The sequence below is a fragment of the Dermacentor albipictus genome, chromosome 1 (assembly GCF_038994185.2).
Source record: "Dermacentor albipictus isolate Rhodes 1998 colony chromosome 1, USDA_Dalb.pri_finalv2, whole genome shotgun sequence".
Classification (NCBI taxonomy): domain Eukaryota; kingdom Metazoa; phylum Arthropoda; class Arachnida; order Ixodida; family Ixodidae; genus Dermacentor; species Dermacentor albipictus.
In genome coordinates, this window is record NC_091821.1 from 431206589 (window position 1) to 431224988 (window position 18400).

Sequence of the window (18400 nt, forward strand, 5' to 3'; positions counted from 1 at the left end):
TCGCATTCGTATTCGAAAAGGAACTATTCGGTACTTCGCGTATTTGAAAGTAACCAAATATTTCGCATTAGCCGACCGTTAGCGTCATGTTACTGCTCTCTATCTGAAGAAAACAAACAGAAGTAAGCATAAAAAATTAATTATCTGAAGTGAGATAACGACAAAAATTTTCAAAACAACGTAGAAACAAAATGGGTAATGCAAGCTTTGTTTTCGGTTTCGCGGCGAAAGCCCACATGTCAACTTGCCACATTTGCTTGTATAGTTTGTCACTTAGCGTTTTTGGCAGTCCAGTCAAGCTACAGCTCGATCTTTTACATTACGACCAGTGATGTTGCCCTTGCAACGGGTCCGTATAACGCGTGTTTACGGCACACAAGTCTTTCAGTAGATTTTTATTTTATTTTTGCACAACTATTTTGTAGGCAACCATTTATATTTATCATGATCTACCCTCGCTCCAAGGTGGGGAGGAAATGGGGGTATGGTGGAAACACCGTGCACCCCGCCCTCAATACGTCACCGGGGAGGCACCGCAGCCCGGGCAGTTGTTTCATGCAAATCCCGTTTGGGATCCTTGGTGTCGCGGTGCTTCCGCGCGCAATCAGATGACAACTTTCGTATTTCTCGTGCTACGAGTAAAGCGGGGAAACAATTACGCAGGGAAAAGCTTTCAATGAAAGTGACTGAATTAGTTGTTTTAGGACGCAATAGCAGTTTTCCATCAAAAGTAGCGCACTGAATTTATGACGAGAAATAAAATCTTGCTCAATTTTGTCTAATTAGCCAGCTAATTACCACACGAAAATTATTCTAGCGACCGAATAAGACTGACGACGCATAGATCTTGCAATTGTATACTGTGCAAAATTTTCAACAGCATAGCTATAGCTAGCTGGGACAAGCTGGAAAATGTCGTTGGAAACGGTGCTGGATAGACGTTTGCTCGTCTTGTTGCTGCCACATTATATGTTTCAGAGTATCTTCAAGTACATCGAGTAGTCCGCATGTTCACCAACGGACTCAATTTGGCAAGGCACGAATCAGGTTATAACGCACACGTTCTGCATGGAAAGTCATGGATGATGCAGGCACTACGAGTGCTACAAGCGAGGCGCATTTTGCAGAGTTTAGCACGATTAAACATGGTGAGACAGCACGCGTATAGGTAAGGCATCTGTCATAAAGTGCCATAAGAATAGCGCATGGAATGCGGCATTTTAGTCGGCTGACAAACACTTATCTATGACAGTGATGTCGACGCAAAAGTTCTTGACATTGTATATTGATGTAATTGCGTAAATGTTTGCGTATATGTCAAAACAACGCTGTCAAACAACAGTACAGATAACAATAAAACACTACAAATGAGTGAACAATTAGGACGCCAATGCGGTTAAAATGAGAAAGAGGCGACATGCACCTATTGTCCAAAAACCTAAAGGCCTTGGCGCGGTGTTCAATGGTGTGAGTAATGCGTCGACTACGATTTCGTAACACCAGCTTAGCAAAAAATAAAACAATAAAATTAACAGCGATAAAAAGAAAACAACCAAACATTTGTAAGCGCTAAGTTCAGTGCTACCAAAAACACTACCAAAATGTCACGGCACTAAAAGTTCGTTTCTCTGTCGGCATATAACAAGATGTCACAAAGACCCGTCGGGCGGGAGGCTCAACGAGTCAGGGCGCACTTGCCGGCGGGGTTCATGAACGAGCCGGCCTTGCAGCCGAACGCGCGCGCGAACTCCGGCGAATTGCGCAGCGGGCCGTTGACGCGGAACCAGGCGGGGCTGTGCGGTCCCTGGGCGGCCATCTTGCGCAGGAAGCGCTGGTTGCAGTTCTCGCACAGGTTGGCCGCGTACGAGACGAAGAAGAGCTGACTGGCGTTCCAGCGCTCGAGCAGCGCGAGCCGGTAGTCGGCCGCCACTCGCCGGCTGTCCAGCAGGAACGCGTCGAGCGCCGGCCGCAGCGCCAGGTTGTCCCACAGGTCGGACCACGAGGTGCGCGACGCGTCCAGCTGCGGCCTCTGCTGGCTCCAGGACAGGGCGGAGTACTGGCGCTCCAGGCAGCGTCTCAGCTCGCTCATGCGCTGCGCCAGGCCCGTCCCGGCCGCGTTGCTGCCGCGTTCGAAGTTGTAGGCCCAGTGGTAGACGGCGCGCAGTAGCGACCGGTACACCCTGGGGCCGGCCCGCGCCATCTGAAAGGGGCGCAGCGAGGGGTCCTCGTTGAGGAACAAGTCGAACACGGGCAGCGGGATCTCGAGCCTCTCGTACGGCGGCGGCAACCGGCTTTCGGCGCTCAGGAAGCCGCCCGTCCAGCCCGGGTAGGCGGCCACGCCGGCGCGCGTGCTCATGTGCGCCATCAGCTTCTTCTCGAGCGACTTGCGGATCCAGGTGTAGACGAACTGCGCCGTCGAGAGCCGCGAGTTGCTCAGGTACACGCCGTCCACGTACTCGGCGCGCGTCGTCTCGCTGTCCATGGCGCGCGGCGACAGGGGCTCCCACGAGACGGCGGCCAGCTTGTCGCGCAGGTGCGCGCGCAGCTCGCTGCTCAGCGGGCCCAGCTGCGCCTGGACCGCCTCGAGCAGGACGAGGCGCAGCGCGGACACCAAGTCCTGGACGGCGCCGTCGCCGCCCAGCAGGGACTCGGCGAAGCGGCGCGACACGTGCAGCGGCAGGTTGGGCTCGAAGCGGTCCAGCAGGCGCAGGCAGTAGTGGGCCTGCGGCAGCACGCGCGCGAACTCCGGGTGCCGCGCGTACGCCACCGACGCCAGCTGGTCGCGGATCTCGCGCTTGGCGATGAACGGCGACAGCGCCATGGTGATGCGGAAGAGCAGGTAGCCCAGCAAGTCGCTCGAGAAGCGCAGCAGGTCTCCGCGCGCCAGCCGCAGCAGGTAGTCGGACGAGGCCAGCTTGACGTACGTGCGGGCCGTGATGGGGCGGAGCCCCTTGCCGAACACGCTGTGCAGGAAGCTCGTCCACTCGATGTTCCTCAGCGCGGGCAGGTCGAACACCTTGACCGTGCTGCCGTCGGCGAGCGCCGCGGCGTCCAGCTGCGGCCGGCCGAGCATGAGCGTGAGCCGCTCCTCGAACTGGAGCAGGTCGGCGTCCGTCTGGTTCTGGAAGAAGCCCAGCAGGGGCGCGAAGCTCACGCGCACCAGCTCGTACTCTCGGCGCTCCAGCGGGCCGCGCAGGAGCACGGTGGACGGCTCGCCGAGCCCCACGAAGCGGCGGGTGTCGTTGGGGGAGACCTCCTTGACCACGAAGGGCCGGAAGAGCGCGTCGACGCCCAGCTCGCGGAAGGCGACGCCCAGCTTGCGCGACACCTCGACGGGCGACGGGCGGCGGCGCGCCGTCGACTGGGCCATCCAGGGTCGGAGCCGGGTGGCGTCCATGAACATGGCGCGCAGGGCGTGGAAGAGGTTCGGCTGCGGCCGCAGGCAGTTGTCGATGAGGAAGCGCAGCGGCGGGAATCGGCCGGTCGCGTTGTCGCGCAGCCCCGAGGCGAGCAGCTCGGCGTAGCCGTCCACCAGGGCGGTGTCCACCGAGAGCCGCTCGCTGCTGGGGGGCAGCGGCCGCGCCCGCACCCAGTCGTCGCACACGTACGCGTAGAAGTCGTCGCAGGGGTCGCGGCTGGCGTTGATCTGGCGCAGCAGCTTGCGCGCGTGCTCCACGCACGCCGTCGAGGTGCAGGCGTGGCTGCTCCGCGCGGGTGCGTCGACGAAGGCGTCCTGAAAGCTCGCCCTGCTGCGGCATTCGTTAGAACCACGTGAGTAGGGTAGTCGGGAACTTAGGCTCGATGTGGGACTTCGTTACGAACGGATTCACCAATTTGCTTGAACCGTCAAGATGGATTAGATGCTGAACGGGAAGAGCTTGGGGCCGATAACCAAAATGCCCCCGAGCGTATGGTAAATGTTGATGGCTTCGCTGTGCCATGGTCCCCCATTGAGACATCGGCGAAGCGCGCGAACAGTCTGCACACTTTACTGCGATTGCAATTATGTGGATACGTCAAGCAAATTTCTTGCCTTCTGCGTCGCCGCGAGGTTCCGTATATATTTAGGTATATGTATGCTATACGCCACGCCATGCTATAAGACATGCGGTATCTGCGGAGTATACTGCCACACCATTCTATCACTAAAGTTGCTCTGACCGGGTCTTACATTCTTTGTGAAATTATTCCTCAGCGCTGAGAATGGCAGCCTACAACCAAATGTCATGAAGCAAAACACCGACAGCGCATGTTTCTTATGTTAAAGCTTCTCAGACTTAAATATTAAAAAGTGGAAAACAATAACAGAGCTCAAACCTGGAAATGATGTAATACTATTGGCGCGGCTGGGCGGGATCTGCCCAGGGAAGAGGTTCGAAACATACCCCGATACGGAAAAGTGGTGGTAAATTCGCTAAGAAAGTCGACGGATCTAATTATTAACACAAATAAAATTGTCCGATGGCAGGATTCAAATTTAGTAAAGCGCAGGATTCAAAGAACGGACCCATATCACAACAGGTCGTTTTTATGTAGTTACATACTGCCCCTACAACTACTAGTCTTACACTTCGCGTAATATTCTAACATGTTGCTATCGCATTGATTCTTTCGCCATTATGGCTAAACTGTGATTTTTTTTCCGCAGCAATCTGGGTACGCACCATGGCGCTAGATCATGTCCTCGTGACTGCACTACAGAATGTGTTCGAACTTGAACAGATGATTCAGCGTGGAGGCGTCTCAAGAGCCCGCGCGTTCACCCAGTTCAAACGTTCAGCTCACAGAGTTTCCCACTAAAATCACTAGTGGCGCTGCCATTCTTCAGCCACGGGGTAGCACATGGATTTGTCTGACAAGTGCGGCGATTAAGTTGGGCGAGTTGGTCTAATCTTCGTGGGACGTGGTTTCGGAATAATTTATTATGCTTTATCCGGCCTTCAGTTGGTCCCTGTTTCCAAGCAACATACGTTTTCGGAACTACCGAAGCCAATAAGATTGAGCACTAGCATAATAATCATTACAAGCTATTGCACTCATAGCGCGATGAATATGATCCATTAAGAAAGTCGTGCGAAATAAGAAGGACGAAGTCGGGGGGAAATCCACGTACTAATCGTAATTCTCACGTTGGCTGAACCACCGTGCTTGCGGCTAGAATATACCTAGTGCCAGATTTCTTAGCAGTAAATTTTGCTCAATAGTAGCGTTCAGCCGGCTTGGGCGAACCGATCAAATGCACACCTATCGAAGCTTGCAGTCCGGGATATAGCTATCACATGTACAGCGTTCCAAAACTTTTTTTCATACGCCACCTGTCCTTACACACCCATGAGGGCACACTAATTTCTTACGTATTAACTAGGGTGTGGTTATTCAGCCGAAAGCCGACAAAAACGCTCGCAAGAAATTCTTACGGCAATTCGCAGAAATTCCCAGGTTTGCGAGCATGGGTTCTGAGAGCAAGTGTACAAAACGTGCCATTAAGTAGTATACTTTGGCGGTGCCTCCAGTGCACCGAAAGAGCAACGAGGACACCAAAGCTGGAATCCGTAAAATTCAAACAGCGCTAGACGACAGGACCAGAAAGAGGAGACAAACACGGCGCTCTCTTCTTTGTGGTCCTGTCATCTAGCGCTGTTTGAATTTTATTGTTACCATGGAACACCAACTCGCCCAATCCGCTGCCCTTCTGCAATTCATTTCTTGTACATGGGCTTCTTTTATTTGTCAAAAAGAAACCTCTTTCTGGTCCTGTCGTCTAGCGCTGTTTAAATTTCATTGTTACTATGGAACACCAACTCGTCCAATCCGCTGCCCTTCTGCAGTTCATTTCTTGTACATGGGCTTCTTTTATGTGTCAAAAAGAAACCTCTTTCTGGTCCTGTCGTCTAGCGCTGTTTGAATTTTATTGTTACCATGGAACACTAACTCGTCCAATCCGCTGCCCTTCTGCAGTTCATTTCTTGTATATGGGCTTCTTTTATGTGTCAAAAAGAAACCTCTTTCTGACCCTGTCGTCTAGCGCTGTTTGAATTTTATTGTTACCATGGAACACCAACTCGCCCAATCCGCTGCCCTTCTGCAATCCGGACTGGTCCGTGGTTTCGGGGCTCACCGAAGCCTTCGAATGTTAAGGGTGTATATCGTGGACAGCCGATCTTTCATATGTGCTAATATCCCCTGGCACGTTCCGGCCTCGGTTGTACCCCACGCAAACCGTCCTGGTTGCGGCTTTGATCCTCCTTGGTTGTCCTGAAGATGCTTCACAGGCCACTTCATACTAATTTTAGGTGGTTTCCTGAGGTCTCCATTTGTCGGTTACATTGTTACAAGCTGGATGATCTCATAGGACCAGATTACACCAGGGATAAAGCAGGCCGCTCCGACCTAGGAGCCCTGGGAATCAACTGGGCGGTGTACCTGTTCTGCCCTGCCCGACTGCCTACAGAATAGCCCCTTCCTATTAACTATATGCGCCGTTCTATGCGTGGTTCACACGAGCCGTAGCTTCATCGCTTTGAGTTCAGATTGCAAGTACAGGCGCTTGACGGCAAACGCGGTAACACCGAACTCGGCGAGCAGCTACCCCACTATGCAGCGATGTCACTCACCGAGGCGCCGTCGCCATCTTGGGCGGCGTACCCCGGTCCGCCGGCGGCGGTTCACCGTCGGCCGCGGTGGTCGGCGGCTGCATGGAAGAGGAGGCGCCGCTGGCAATGAACAGCGTGGCGGTGACGAAGGCCGTGACCACCACCGACGCGAGCAGCAGCAGGGTCGTGGCGACGCTGAGGCTCCACAGGGCCGCGGTCCAGCCACCGCCGCTGCAGCACTGCGCGCTCTTCTGGTCTGGCGGGGGCAGGGGACTGACGGCCCCGTACAGCTCGGCCGGCCCGGCGAGGACCTCGCTGCTCGGAAGGTTCTCGGCCATCGCTGTGCAGCGGAATCCGGGGGGGTCCGTTCCACGCCACGAGCTGCGCGCGCGCACGGTCGCGCTCGATGACGGTGATGCTGATGATGATGATGAAGACTCAATCAATGGCACAAACCTACTATGGGGGATAGGCCACGAAGCGGGTGCTAATATGATTGCAAAAATAAAATAAATTAGTTAATGAATAAATAACACAAGAAAGAAAAACAAATGTGTAACCCAAGATGAAAAATAAACTGTGAACTGTGATGACGTCGAGAGAGAGAGAGAGAGAAAGGCAAAGGAAAGACAAGGAGGTTAACCAGAGATTATCTCCGGTTGGCTATCCTGTACTGGGGGAGGGGCAACGGGATGCGATCCTCCAATCCTCCTCCCACTGAGGAGGATTGGCGAAGAAGCTAGGGGCGCTGGCAAAGAACAAAAACAAAAAAATGCATTGATTGCACGGACTTCTAAAGCTTAATAAATAAAACGAAGAGGAGCAGAAAAAGGAAAGGTAGTGGGAATTAGAAAGGGAAAATCAATTATGAAGTTTTACGTGGCATAACCACGGCCTGACTTTGAAGTACGCGGTAGCGTGGGAGTACGGATTAATTTTGACCATCTGGCGTCCCTTAAAGGGCCCCTGAAACGGTTCGGACAAATTTTGTAGACGCGTAGGGTACAGCTTAAGTAGGACATTCGCACCACAATTTAAGTGAAGCGTTACGTATTAATGGAGCTACAAGCGATTAAGAGTTACCCTCCTCCCTAGCCATGCTTTTCCTCCTCAACTCGTTCGCCGAGCGAGCGGGGCTAAGCTCCGCCTTCACTGGTTTGACGTCACGATGCGACGTCACATTGTCCACTTCCGGTTGTTTTGGAGCCCGCCCCCGCCCGCGCGAGACCTCTCCGCTAGCCGCTTGGCCGTCGACCCCAAGCGGAGCTTTCGAAGCAGCGTGCGTTGCGAGCAATCTGTCGTAGCGCCAAACGTGTCTGGTATTCCGGTAACCACAGGCAAGCTGATCATTTCAGCAAATGACTGAAGGCATAAACTCAAGCTGATGAAGGAACTTCAGCGTAGACGTACGTGAGCAGCCTGATCGGTCTGCACGGTCCATACACTTGTTGGCGCAGCGCTTAACCAGCCAAACAAAGCGCTAATATTGCTCTAACCAAGTGTAAAACATTTTAAACATTTATAAAAACAACGTGTTGATGATTACACTCTTGCGAAAAATACACACCAGCAGCCAAGAATACACTTCGTTGCTGCTACTGTGTATGGTTGAGCTCTGTGCCACCAGGTGGCTGCACCGTGCAGACCATTCACATTTGCCCTTCTGCTCATCTCATGGCTCATCCCGTTACGGCACAGTCAAGCGGCCAGGCCCTGTCCCCTTGCGCTTGCGTTTGCCCTAATGCCGGACTCGCGAAACGCTATTGCGTTAGTAATCTTCCGGTGTAAAGTGACGGCCACAAACGCGCAAATCCCGGCGCCGATCGGATAGCGGCAGTCCGATGCGCAGCAGCCAGTTCGCTCGTACGCTGCCTTGCAGAGGGACACGATGTCACAGCTTGACATATTGCCAGTCGCTACGTTAGCGCTCCACAAGGCAACAAAGTCGAATCATAGTGCTCGCGAAAAGACTGAGACCGACTCTGACCGCGGAGCTCTCGTCAAAATGGAGTGCGTTGTACACAAGCAGACGACCATTGCTGTTTGCCGGAAGTGCTTAAGCGTACTGAAAGTTTGTTCTTGTGCATTCTCTTTATGTTACTTTCTTTTTATAAAAACAATTCGCTAACATTCCAACTATTACGAAGATCATTTGTTTACCATAAAGTTGGAAAAATTATCGATCACGCGCCCTGGTCAGCCAATCGGATAGTTCGCCCCACTGACGTCATATGGGTGATTTCGGTCATATGGGTAGGGGTGGCTTAAAATTCCGCCGAGCAGTGCACTGCGATCGGCAGCGATGTGCATTTTTAAAGCCTTATCGGATCGGAAAACATTTATTGGGCTCTAGAAAAGAGATCTTCGCGGCTTCAGACGGCGTCTTCCATAATAAATTACACGCTTTACGCGGAGCACTTAGATGTGTCAATTAACGATCAGAAGGACCTACTCTAACCACTCAGTACGTTTGTAGAAAATCGTCAAAAGCGTTTCAGGGTCCCTTTAACATGCACCTAAATCGAAGTAGACGAGTGTTTTTTGCATTTCGCCCCTGTGAAAACGTTGCCGCCGCGGCCGGGGTCGAACCCACGACTTCAGCAGCGCAGTGCCATAAGCACCGAGCTACCGCGTAGGGTTAGCAGTTAGAATGAGCAGACACAAATGACATAATTCGGTTGTTTTTTGGTTATGAAGAGCAACAAGGTTGATGACAAACGTATACCGATATTACGCAGAGAAAAAAAAATAAGAGACATAGATAGATAGAATAAACTTTAATGTCCAACGGAAAAGGTGATCTACCCGCCCCCCGACACGCAGGTCAGGGGGCGAGTGCCGCTGCCTCAGATGCAGGCTGGGAGGTCTTGGGTCCCAGCAGCCTCTTCAGCCAGTTGGACGAGCCGGAGCTGGAGCAAAGAGTCCGAGCTGCGCAGCAGGGTCTCCCAGGTGTCTCTACTACCTATTTTGTGCATTCCCCCGGGAGAGTACGGACATTCCCATATTATGTAGTCGAGGGTCCCTCTCGCCCCACAAAGATTACGTTTATCGCTCCTGGCCTCGGGGAACATGTGGTTCGCCATAACCGGGTGCGGATACGTATATGTTTGTAGTCGTCTCCACGTGACTGCTTGTCTGTTGTTTAATTTTGGGTCTGGCGGGGATACCAGTCTACGAGCCAATCTATAATGCTGCGTGATCTCCCCATATTTTAGCATGCGCTCTCCGCTCCCTCGGTCATCGAGGGGCCCCGTAGCGGCTCGGCGGTAGAGATCTCGAGCCAGCTCGTGGGCCGCCTCGTTGCCGGGGACGGCTTCGTGCGCCGGAGTCCAAATTATTTGAATTTTTCTATCTAGCTTTCTCTGGCCTAGGATTCTGGCCGCTAAGGGCGAGATCCTTTCCTTGCTAAAATTTTGTATGGTAGTTTTGCTGTCACTGATCCCAAATTTCGCGTCCGTTCCAGCGCAAGCTAATGCGATCGCAATCTCCTCGGCAACTTCTATGTTGCGCCCGCGCAGAGTGACAGCGGTCGCGGGAATACCCCGACCGCTGACGGCTGTTACCACCGTAAAACTGCCGCTACCTCCCGCCGCGTCTACATAGGCCACCTCATGTTCCGAGATATTACCGAATCTAATTTTTAATGCTTCGGCTCGTTTATGCCTCCTGTCTTTGCTATGTTCCGGGTGCATGTTTCTTGGCAGGGGGGGGGGGGATAATCAGATTTTTTCTAACTTCCCTATCTACTTCCACCTTCTGGGCGGGGCCTCTGTCCGGATTTATTCCAACTTTGCCCAATATGGCTCTTCCTGTCCTCGTGGTGCTAAGTCTCTCAATTTGAGAGGTTCGCACCGCTTCCGCCAGTTCTGCCCATGTGTTGTGCACTCCTAGAGCCATCATTCTCTCTGTTGATGTACACATGGGCAGTCCCAGCGCTCGTTTTACGCATTTTCTCATTAGAGAATCAATCTTATCTCTTTCCACCACTTTCAAATCGAGATATGACGTTGCATAGCTCACCCGGCTGAATATGTACGCCTGTATTAGTTTAATTACATTTTTTCCTTTAGCCCTCGGCCTTTGCTGGCCACCCGCCTAATTAGGCTCAGGGTCTGTAATGCGTTATTCTGCAGCCTCTTGACGGTCTCGCCATTGTGGGCGTGTGACTGGAGAATCAGGCCCAAGATACTAATTTGCTCGACTATTGGTACCTCTTTACCCGCCACCTTAATTTTGATCTCCGACGGTGCCTTGCACCTTAAGTGTTTCGGATTGTATATAAACAATTCTGATTTCTGCGGTGAGCATGCTAGGCCTCTCTCGGCCGCGTAATCGACTATGATGTCGGTGGTAGCCTGGAGCAGGCTTTCGACGGCTGAATCACTTCCCCGGTTGACCCAGAGGGTGATATCATCCGCATATATCTAAATTTTAATCCCTCGAGCTTTGCCAATTGCTCGGGGAGTTCTCTCATAGCCACGTTGAAGAGTAGGGGAGACAGCAGTGATCCTTGGGGCATACCCTTACTCCCTAGCTCAACTGTGGGGGATTCCAGCGTTTGGGACCTCATGCAAGCAGTTCTTCCCGTCAGGAAGTCCCTGATGTATCGATATGTCCTGGTACCTACATGAATCTTGTTCAGCCCTTCCAGGACCACCTCATGCTTTACGTTGTCAAAAGCCTTCGTGAGGTCCAGTCCCAGAATTGCTTTTGCATCTTTAGACCTTGAGTCTATTATATCATGTTTGATTTGGAGCATGACGTTCTGCGTACACGAGTGAGGTCGGAACCCGACCATCTCATGTGGCCACAGATCGCCCTGCTCCGTAAAGCCCATCAGTGTGGTCTGGACGACGTGCTCTATCAATTTCCCCACGCATGAAGTGAAGCAAATTAGCCGTAAGTTTTCCAATTGCGGAGGCTTTCCGGGTTTTGGTATTAAAATAATGCTTGCCGTCTTCCACTGTTAGGAACAATAACGTTAACAATTTAGTCGGTGGAAGTCCCAAATGAAGTCTTTGAAGGTATCGCATGCGTTTCTGTGCGTGTGCCCCAGTATGGCTCTTCCAAAAAATGGCGGCACATGAAGGGAAAGTCGGGCTTTAGGCAAGTCAGGCAAGCCAAACAAGCGTCGCGGAATTTCTAACTCAATCCTCCTTAGGGAGGAGAAGCGCCGTCGAGTCGGTAAAAAGGACCGATTGATTCAATCCTCACCAAACGACATAGTGATGAGACTGCCAGGCCAGATATGTACTTATAAAAAAAAATTATTCCTGGAATATTGTGCACACAGCGCAGCATCGTGAGCGTCACCTCCGTCTGCCGAGTTTTAAAGAATTTTCTGGCCCAGCCATGCTCTGGTACTTAGGTCAAATCGGATTTCGCAGTAAAAAAATATACCTTTGCAACCTGGCGGAAGTGATAAACCTTGTGGGCGGAAGCACAGAAAAAATTTTCCAGAAAGAGAAGACTTCTCCAGTGAAACAGACATTTCGTTTAGAAAGATTTCTGCGGCCAGGTACCCATCTTGTTCTTGTTACTTAGTAAAATGGCGCTACCCACTCTGGGGGATCCGTCGTAAGTCTAGCGGTGAGAAGGTTATCAATTTGTTTTAGGGAGATAAGGTGAGATAATGTAAGTACCTTGTAAATGGGAATTAAAGTGTCCACTGTTGCAGAGATGAAAGTTGAAATATTCAAGCATTACAGTAAAAATTATGTGAGCATAATAAGCATAAAGAAAAATTTTAGCACGCAATTGTTTTTGTCCCCCGCAGGAAGATGCAGAGGGCTCCACAAACGTTTCTGTGACTTTAACCCAGTACGGTATATCCTCGCTTTATAGCATTACTGGAAGAGCCAAATTCAAGCCAATGTTTTAGAAGGGTTCTTCTAAAAATGTTTTCATTTGAGTAGTGAACCAGTGGCATGTCAAAAAGATTTGTTGCAGAAATTCACTCTCATTGCATAAAGAATACAAAGGCGATATAACCAGACCAGACCTGTGGAGGCAAAAGTTCAGTGGGGGAACTCAGCACCCACAGTGGGGTATGTGCCACGGCCACTCAGGACGACGACCACGGCGGCGACGACGACAACAACAACAACAACTACAACAACAACAATGACGACGACGACAAAACTATGTGCCAGGTGTAATGGCATCAACAACAATATGTTAATGCGCTGCCTTCTTTACTTCATTCCAGGCACTTTGCGGTGAATAGGTAGGTAGATAGGTTCCTGTCTGGCCTCGTTTCGGACCTGCTCATGCAATAAAAATGAATGCGCGGCCAGCTCGAACCTCTCAATTCCAGTGCAGCAGCTCGCAGTGCTCTAACCATCTGGTCACAGTTATTAAAGCAGAAGCGGTTTTTCTCGAGGTCTCCCGCGCAGTTTCGTTGTACGGAAACTACATCATAGCCCGACATGCATGCTGGGCAGAGGAATGCACAGAAGCGGGGTGATCATTTTAAGTTTTCGGGAATTTTAAAAAATTGTCTGTGGCAGGTAGCATAAGCCTTGTCCTAAAGCTGGATTATTCAATGATGCGGACAATGAGAACACGAAAAACCAAGACATATTCATCTAGTTAATAAAATTCATTGAACTTCCCAATTATTTACTTCACGGCACCTTAGGCAATTGACTAATTGTAGCAGGTGAGTTTCCCGATACGTACACACTTCAAATGAAGCTCCGGGATGACACCAGTTTCGAGATATTTCTCAGAGTGTGGGACGTAATGCATAGGCATTCCACTTACTTCTGTGCTTCAATGCATAAAATAAAGTTTTAGAAAAGTAAGTGGAACAACAGTGCATATCTACGGCGAATTTGACAGCGCATATCTCCAAACTGGTGTCATTCGGGGGGAAATTCATTGTTAGGGGACACGCCTTGCGAACTCCCCGGTTACAATCCGTAAATTGTTATACGTGTCGCAAGGTAATCAATTAAGAAGTTAATTTATTATTTTTTTATTAGTTGAATATGTGTTTCCATTTCCGTGCGAGTAATGCCCACCTCTCTCAACGAGTACTCAAGGACGACTCACGGATCCAGCTCAAGGACTACAATTACGTTATCTGCAACAGTCGACGTTTAAAAAAATCCGGAAAACTTAGAAATAATCACCCCGTATAACGAGTCGGCGTATACGTATAGCCAGCCATCTGTACTAGCGCGGTAGATGCGCCGGCCGACGGCTGTGTTCTCTGCGAGCATTACTCCACGAAAACGCAACCTAAATATCCTCACTGCAACAAGCATACAGCGTTAAGCACACAAGTACTTTAATGAACCAAAGCTATTTATTTGGTCTTTCCCCCTGTTTTAGAGTGAATAGCTTTGCTTGGCTCTTTCGGCTGTTTCGCTTTTGGACTTTCTCCGCAAAGAGCGAAGGTTCCTTGACAAAACAAGTTTCTTTTATGCGAAGCATACTAGCCGCACAACCACGCTCTTCCTTGCTGCGCTACCATATGACGTCATAACAGCTGCAAAGCGGACGCTTAAGCTTCGCCTTCAAGAGTGGAACGCGACAGCGTTCCCGTCGACCCGCCAAGGGGTGTAAGACAATGGGCTACGGCGCAGCGACTACGCGCCCCGCATCGGACGCGGTGAGCGTCGAGCAACGCAGCGTTCGGCGTGACAACGAAATGTGCGCCTGAGCAAGCGACGCACGCCTGAGCCTTAGAAACAGCTCGTTTCTAAGGCAACACCGCGTTCACTAGAGTCGCTTTTGTACCGCTTTGAAGCATCGAACTCGTGGCTCAGTGAAATAAAGAAAAAAAAAACTCGTGGCTCAGTGGTAACGTCTCCGTCTCCCACTCCGGAGACCCTGGTTCGATTCCCATCTTGCAAATTGTTTTTTATTCATGAAGTGCCTGCTGGGATTTATCACTCACGGCCAACGCTGCAGACGCCGACACGGACACCGATGACACCGGCTTTTCTGCGACACGAGCTCCTTAACGCTGTCGCGTTAAAATAAAGGCTAGTATGCTTCGCATCCTGGGCTTAACCTTAGCTAAGCCACAGCCATTTTTATCTAGGGACATTACAAAGACCACATCTCTCGCGCCACCTGGTTGCGGTGCGCCAACTGTACAATCAGCTCTTCCAGACGCAGGTGCTGTAACGCGAGAGCTTGGTCTGAAGGTTTAGATGCTGCGGCCGTTGGTTAGGCTGTGTCACGTTTCTCTGCAGCCATGGATGACGGTCGCGGGTTGCGTTCGTCACCAAAAGCCGCTGCACGTCTCTTGTCAAGATGCGCCGTTTCGACTTGGCCGGCTAACCACGGCTGCGCTTATAGACCGACTGCCCCAGTGCGTAGAGGTATTCATAATTTTAAAGCCAGTGGTATCTGGAGGTCCGGTTAGTATCTGGAGCAGATGTTTTTGCCTTATTGTCCGCGGGACGATGGGGCTTTATGATTACTATGATATACACTGATTGGTTCACTTACGGACTTAGACAGATTCTTGGCCAAAGTTAAATCTATGCACGGCCGTTGTTGAGTAGCTGAGTCACTTGGATTAGTGTGGAACTTCAAACTAAACTCTTCAAGCACAAACTGAGTGAACCCTTTCTTGTCTGGTTTTGAAAAGTCCACATTGAAGTCTCCAACGATGATCACATAGGTTGTGTTTAAAGGTTGCCTGTGGCACATAGCTCAATTCTAGTTTATGAGCTGGTCTACTCGAAATGGCGGACCCTACTTGCACAAAAAACGGAAATGCAAAATCGACTAATTAACAAGATTTCACTAATTAACTTTTAGCTAATTATCTCATGGCCCATATCGCAATTCACAAATTCTAGCAGTAGTCTTCGCAAGGTCATGAATTCGCAGGATTTCGCAGGACTTCGTCCTGAGAATTCGTGCCTCTTGGCACGAATTCTCAGGACGACACCAGTTTTGAGATATAAATTACCGAACTTTGCGGGAAAATGCATCGGCGTTCCAGTTACTTGTGTGCTTTAGTGCATGAAACAAAGCTTTGCTAACAAATTAAATCGACGTTAATTAAATCGATGCTCGAGTTGCAACACGAAATTCGGCTTGGCACAGACACTAGAACAAAGCGGGAGAACCCAGACCGGGATTCTTGATTAAAGTTTATTCTCTCTCTCTCTCTCTCTCGTGTGACAGTGCGTGCGTTAGATAAAGAAAGTGTCCTATAGATTCGGTAGCACGAGATCATGCGTCCTTTGTATGGGCACTTTCGCATTGGCAGAGAAAGTCGGGCCACCACCCACCATTACTCTACCGGGCGAAAAACTATATTACTATAGCAGGCTACTCGCTTTAGAAGAAATACACGTGATGACACCATGCACCCTTAAACCATACGTATTTATTAGTTACGACCATCATTGTTCCTAGTACAGTTTGTATTTCGAGGTGGTTTCCTTTAGACGCAGACGTTAGCCCATATAAGCAAGGATAATGATATAACGTAAAATAAAAGACGACGACACTAGCACTGGCCATAAACGATGCGTACGTGTCCTATTCAGACTGTTAACACGGAAGGTCAGCTCATAGACCCTCGACTGCGTCCTGCGACGCCGCCATGGTTCCCGAAGCCTCTTCGACGCCGGTAGAAGTATCGTTTCTCGCTTCTTTCCGTTCACGCGTCTTGCCGTCCGGCGTCCTGCGGGTGCTCGTCGCACCGCCCGTGGCCTCGTGCGTGGCATCCGTCGAGTCTTCGAGCGTCATCCCCGCGTGGGCCCTGCCGGTAGACGGCGCCACTTGCACGCGGACAGTCAGCGAGTTTCGACCGCGGCGGCGCTGTGAAAACTCGTTCTCTTGGAAGTACAGCCATGAGTGGAAGATTAGGACCAGCAGAACGATGCAGAGGATGAACACAGCCACGACCAGAGGCGCCCTGTCCTCTGCCAGCGTCCGCTGAAGGTCGCGCTCCTTCTTCCGCTGCTGTGGGCTCTGATCGGCTGCCGAGGTCTGGGCTGAGGCGCTGGTAAAGGTGGTGCTCTGCGGCGACGCTGGTGTGTGGTCAGTCTCCATCGGTTCTGGCTTGGGTGCCGGTGGGAGCTCCGGGTGCGCCACCATAGGTTGCGTCCCAGGCCTGCTGGTGACGTCGGACGGTGACGGACACTGCATGGTGGGACGCTGTCGCCGTGCTAAGGGGAACTGAGCTGTGAAAGCGAGCCTCCGAAACTGTAGACGTACGTGCTTGGTTCCTTGCTTGCTTCTCAAGCCATGGCGCCCACCCACTACGGGGAGATTGGCCGGGAAGATGGCGCACGCTCAAGTGTGTCGGTAATTTCATTTAGAGGCCAACTGTGACGAAATTTTTCACCGCGCAAAAGCCTAGTTTAGGATAACGTAGGCATACAGAAGCCTCCGTGCAGAATATGACGTTTGAAAGATGAGCGGTTGTGTCACGAAAAGCTAGCAAAAATTCCCGTCATTGATACAGAAACTGAAAAAAACGACAATACAAAGTCATTAGGTATTGGTTAGTGCGTACGGGTCCAAGGCAATTTTCGCGTATGCAATTATTGCTATAATTACTATTGCTACTATTATTGCTACTCCTTTTATTTATTTCTTTGTAAGAGACAAATTACTCTTGAGGCTGCGCAGAACTTTGACAGCCATAAGCCATAACAACCATAAGCCAAAACAGCCATAAGTACTTGTACTGGAGAGCTTCATTTAGTTCATGATTATTAATATTGTACGGGTCATCCAGAACGGGTTTCCTTGTAGAAACAGTCACAAGTTCTATTTGACTTGATTTAGGTGTATTTGAGAGCCATTGTACTGATGTTGATGTATTGATGTTCAGCAGGCTAAACACTTTTTGGTCATATATGTGCTTCTTTTTTGCTATAAAAATGGGCAGTCATGTGCAGAACATCTGATAGGTGTGTCTGTGCCGTTTGGGAGGCCATTAACAAATACAAGAAATAGAAAGGATCCAAGAGCACCACCCGCAGGTTCCCCAGCTGATACACATGAAATTATAGATTTTGTTTCCACTACCTAAAGGAAACCCCTCACAGGTATGGAAATGAGATAACCACTGCGTAAAACCGGTATCCGGAAAGTTACCTGCAATTTTCATTACTACATATTAAAATAAATCTTATCGAAGGCCCTTAGATTTACATCATGCATTTACGGGCCGTGTGTAAGCTTAGTGCTCTACGGCGTAGGCGATGCTGCCACCGCAAGTGAGTGCGTGACGCGTGCGTAAAAGAAGAAACCACCCAAGAACGCGGGGTGAGATACATAGAGTTTCTCACTACAATACCTAGAGGGAAATCTGGCGCTGCTGCGCTGTTGTATGCATGGGAATGCCGGTATATTGTGGATTCGGATTGGCATCGTTCTCGTAGAGACAGGACACCTTGAAGACGCGCTTGGCAAGTACCGTTCCGTCTGTCACAATGATTCATTTTCTACTAGAACTGCACGTGAAAAGCTGTTTTAGCTTTATTATTACGCGAAAACATGTTTTGTTTAACTATGAGAACTTGTTATTGTGTGTAGGACTACATGTTACGTAAAAAGTATCAGCGGGCCGCTAAAGTTGGAGGACAGACGGCAAGGTTCGCGCTCGCTTTGAAACAGTTGGTCGTCTGTTCTTGCTTTTCTTCGCTTGGTCATGCATCGTGGGTGAGTAAACATGTAATATGCGTGAATGGAAACATTTTATGAAGATTTTACTTTGAGAACGCGTTATTTGCGTAGCCATATCCACGTTTTAGACGAAGCCTCTTACAACACCAGCCAACGCGAGCCTCGCAGACACATATACCGTCATTCCCATGACG

The 18400-nt window shown here is 50.4% G+C and overlaps 1 protein-coding gene across 2 annotated transcripts; it reads right to left on the reverse strand.

Moving 5' to 3' along the window:
* Nucleotides 1-1269: 1269 nt before the first annotated feature.
* On the reverse strand, nucleotides 1270-6999 carry LOC135908505 (phosphate-regulating neutral endopeptidase PHEX-like). Of its 2 annotated transcripts, none has more exons than XM_065440323.1 (2): nucleotides 6615-6999; nucleotides 1270-3746 (listed from the first exon to the last, which is right to left on the reverse strand). In XM_065440323.1, exons 1-2 carry the CDS (start codon nucleotides 6929-6931, stop codon nucleotides 1676-1678), a joined length of 2388 nt encoding a protein of 795 aa, XP_065296395.1. In that variant the 5' UTR covers nucleotides 6932-6999; the 3' UTR covers nucleotides 1270-1675. The 2 variants fall into 2 exon arrangements, with proteins under 2 accessions (XP_065296395.1, XP_065296389.1); XM_065440317.1 differs by having other exon boundaries at nucleotides 1270-3749.
* Nucleotides 7000-18400: the final 11401 nt, after the last annotated feature.

Excerpts from the sequence above, each read along its gene's own strand:
- LOC135908505 (XM_065440317.1), bottom strand. The coding sequence starts at position 6,931 with ATGGCCGAGAACCTTCCGAGCAGCGAGGTCCTCGCCGGGCCGGCCGAG. Across the intron at positions 3,750-6,614 it reads AAGATGGCGACGGCGCCTCG|CAGGGCGAGCTTTCAGGACG; the intron begins GTGAGTGACATC and ends CGAATGCCGCAG.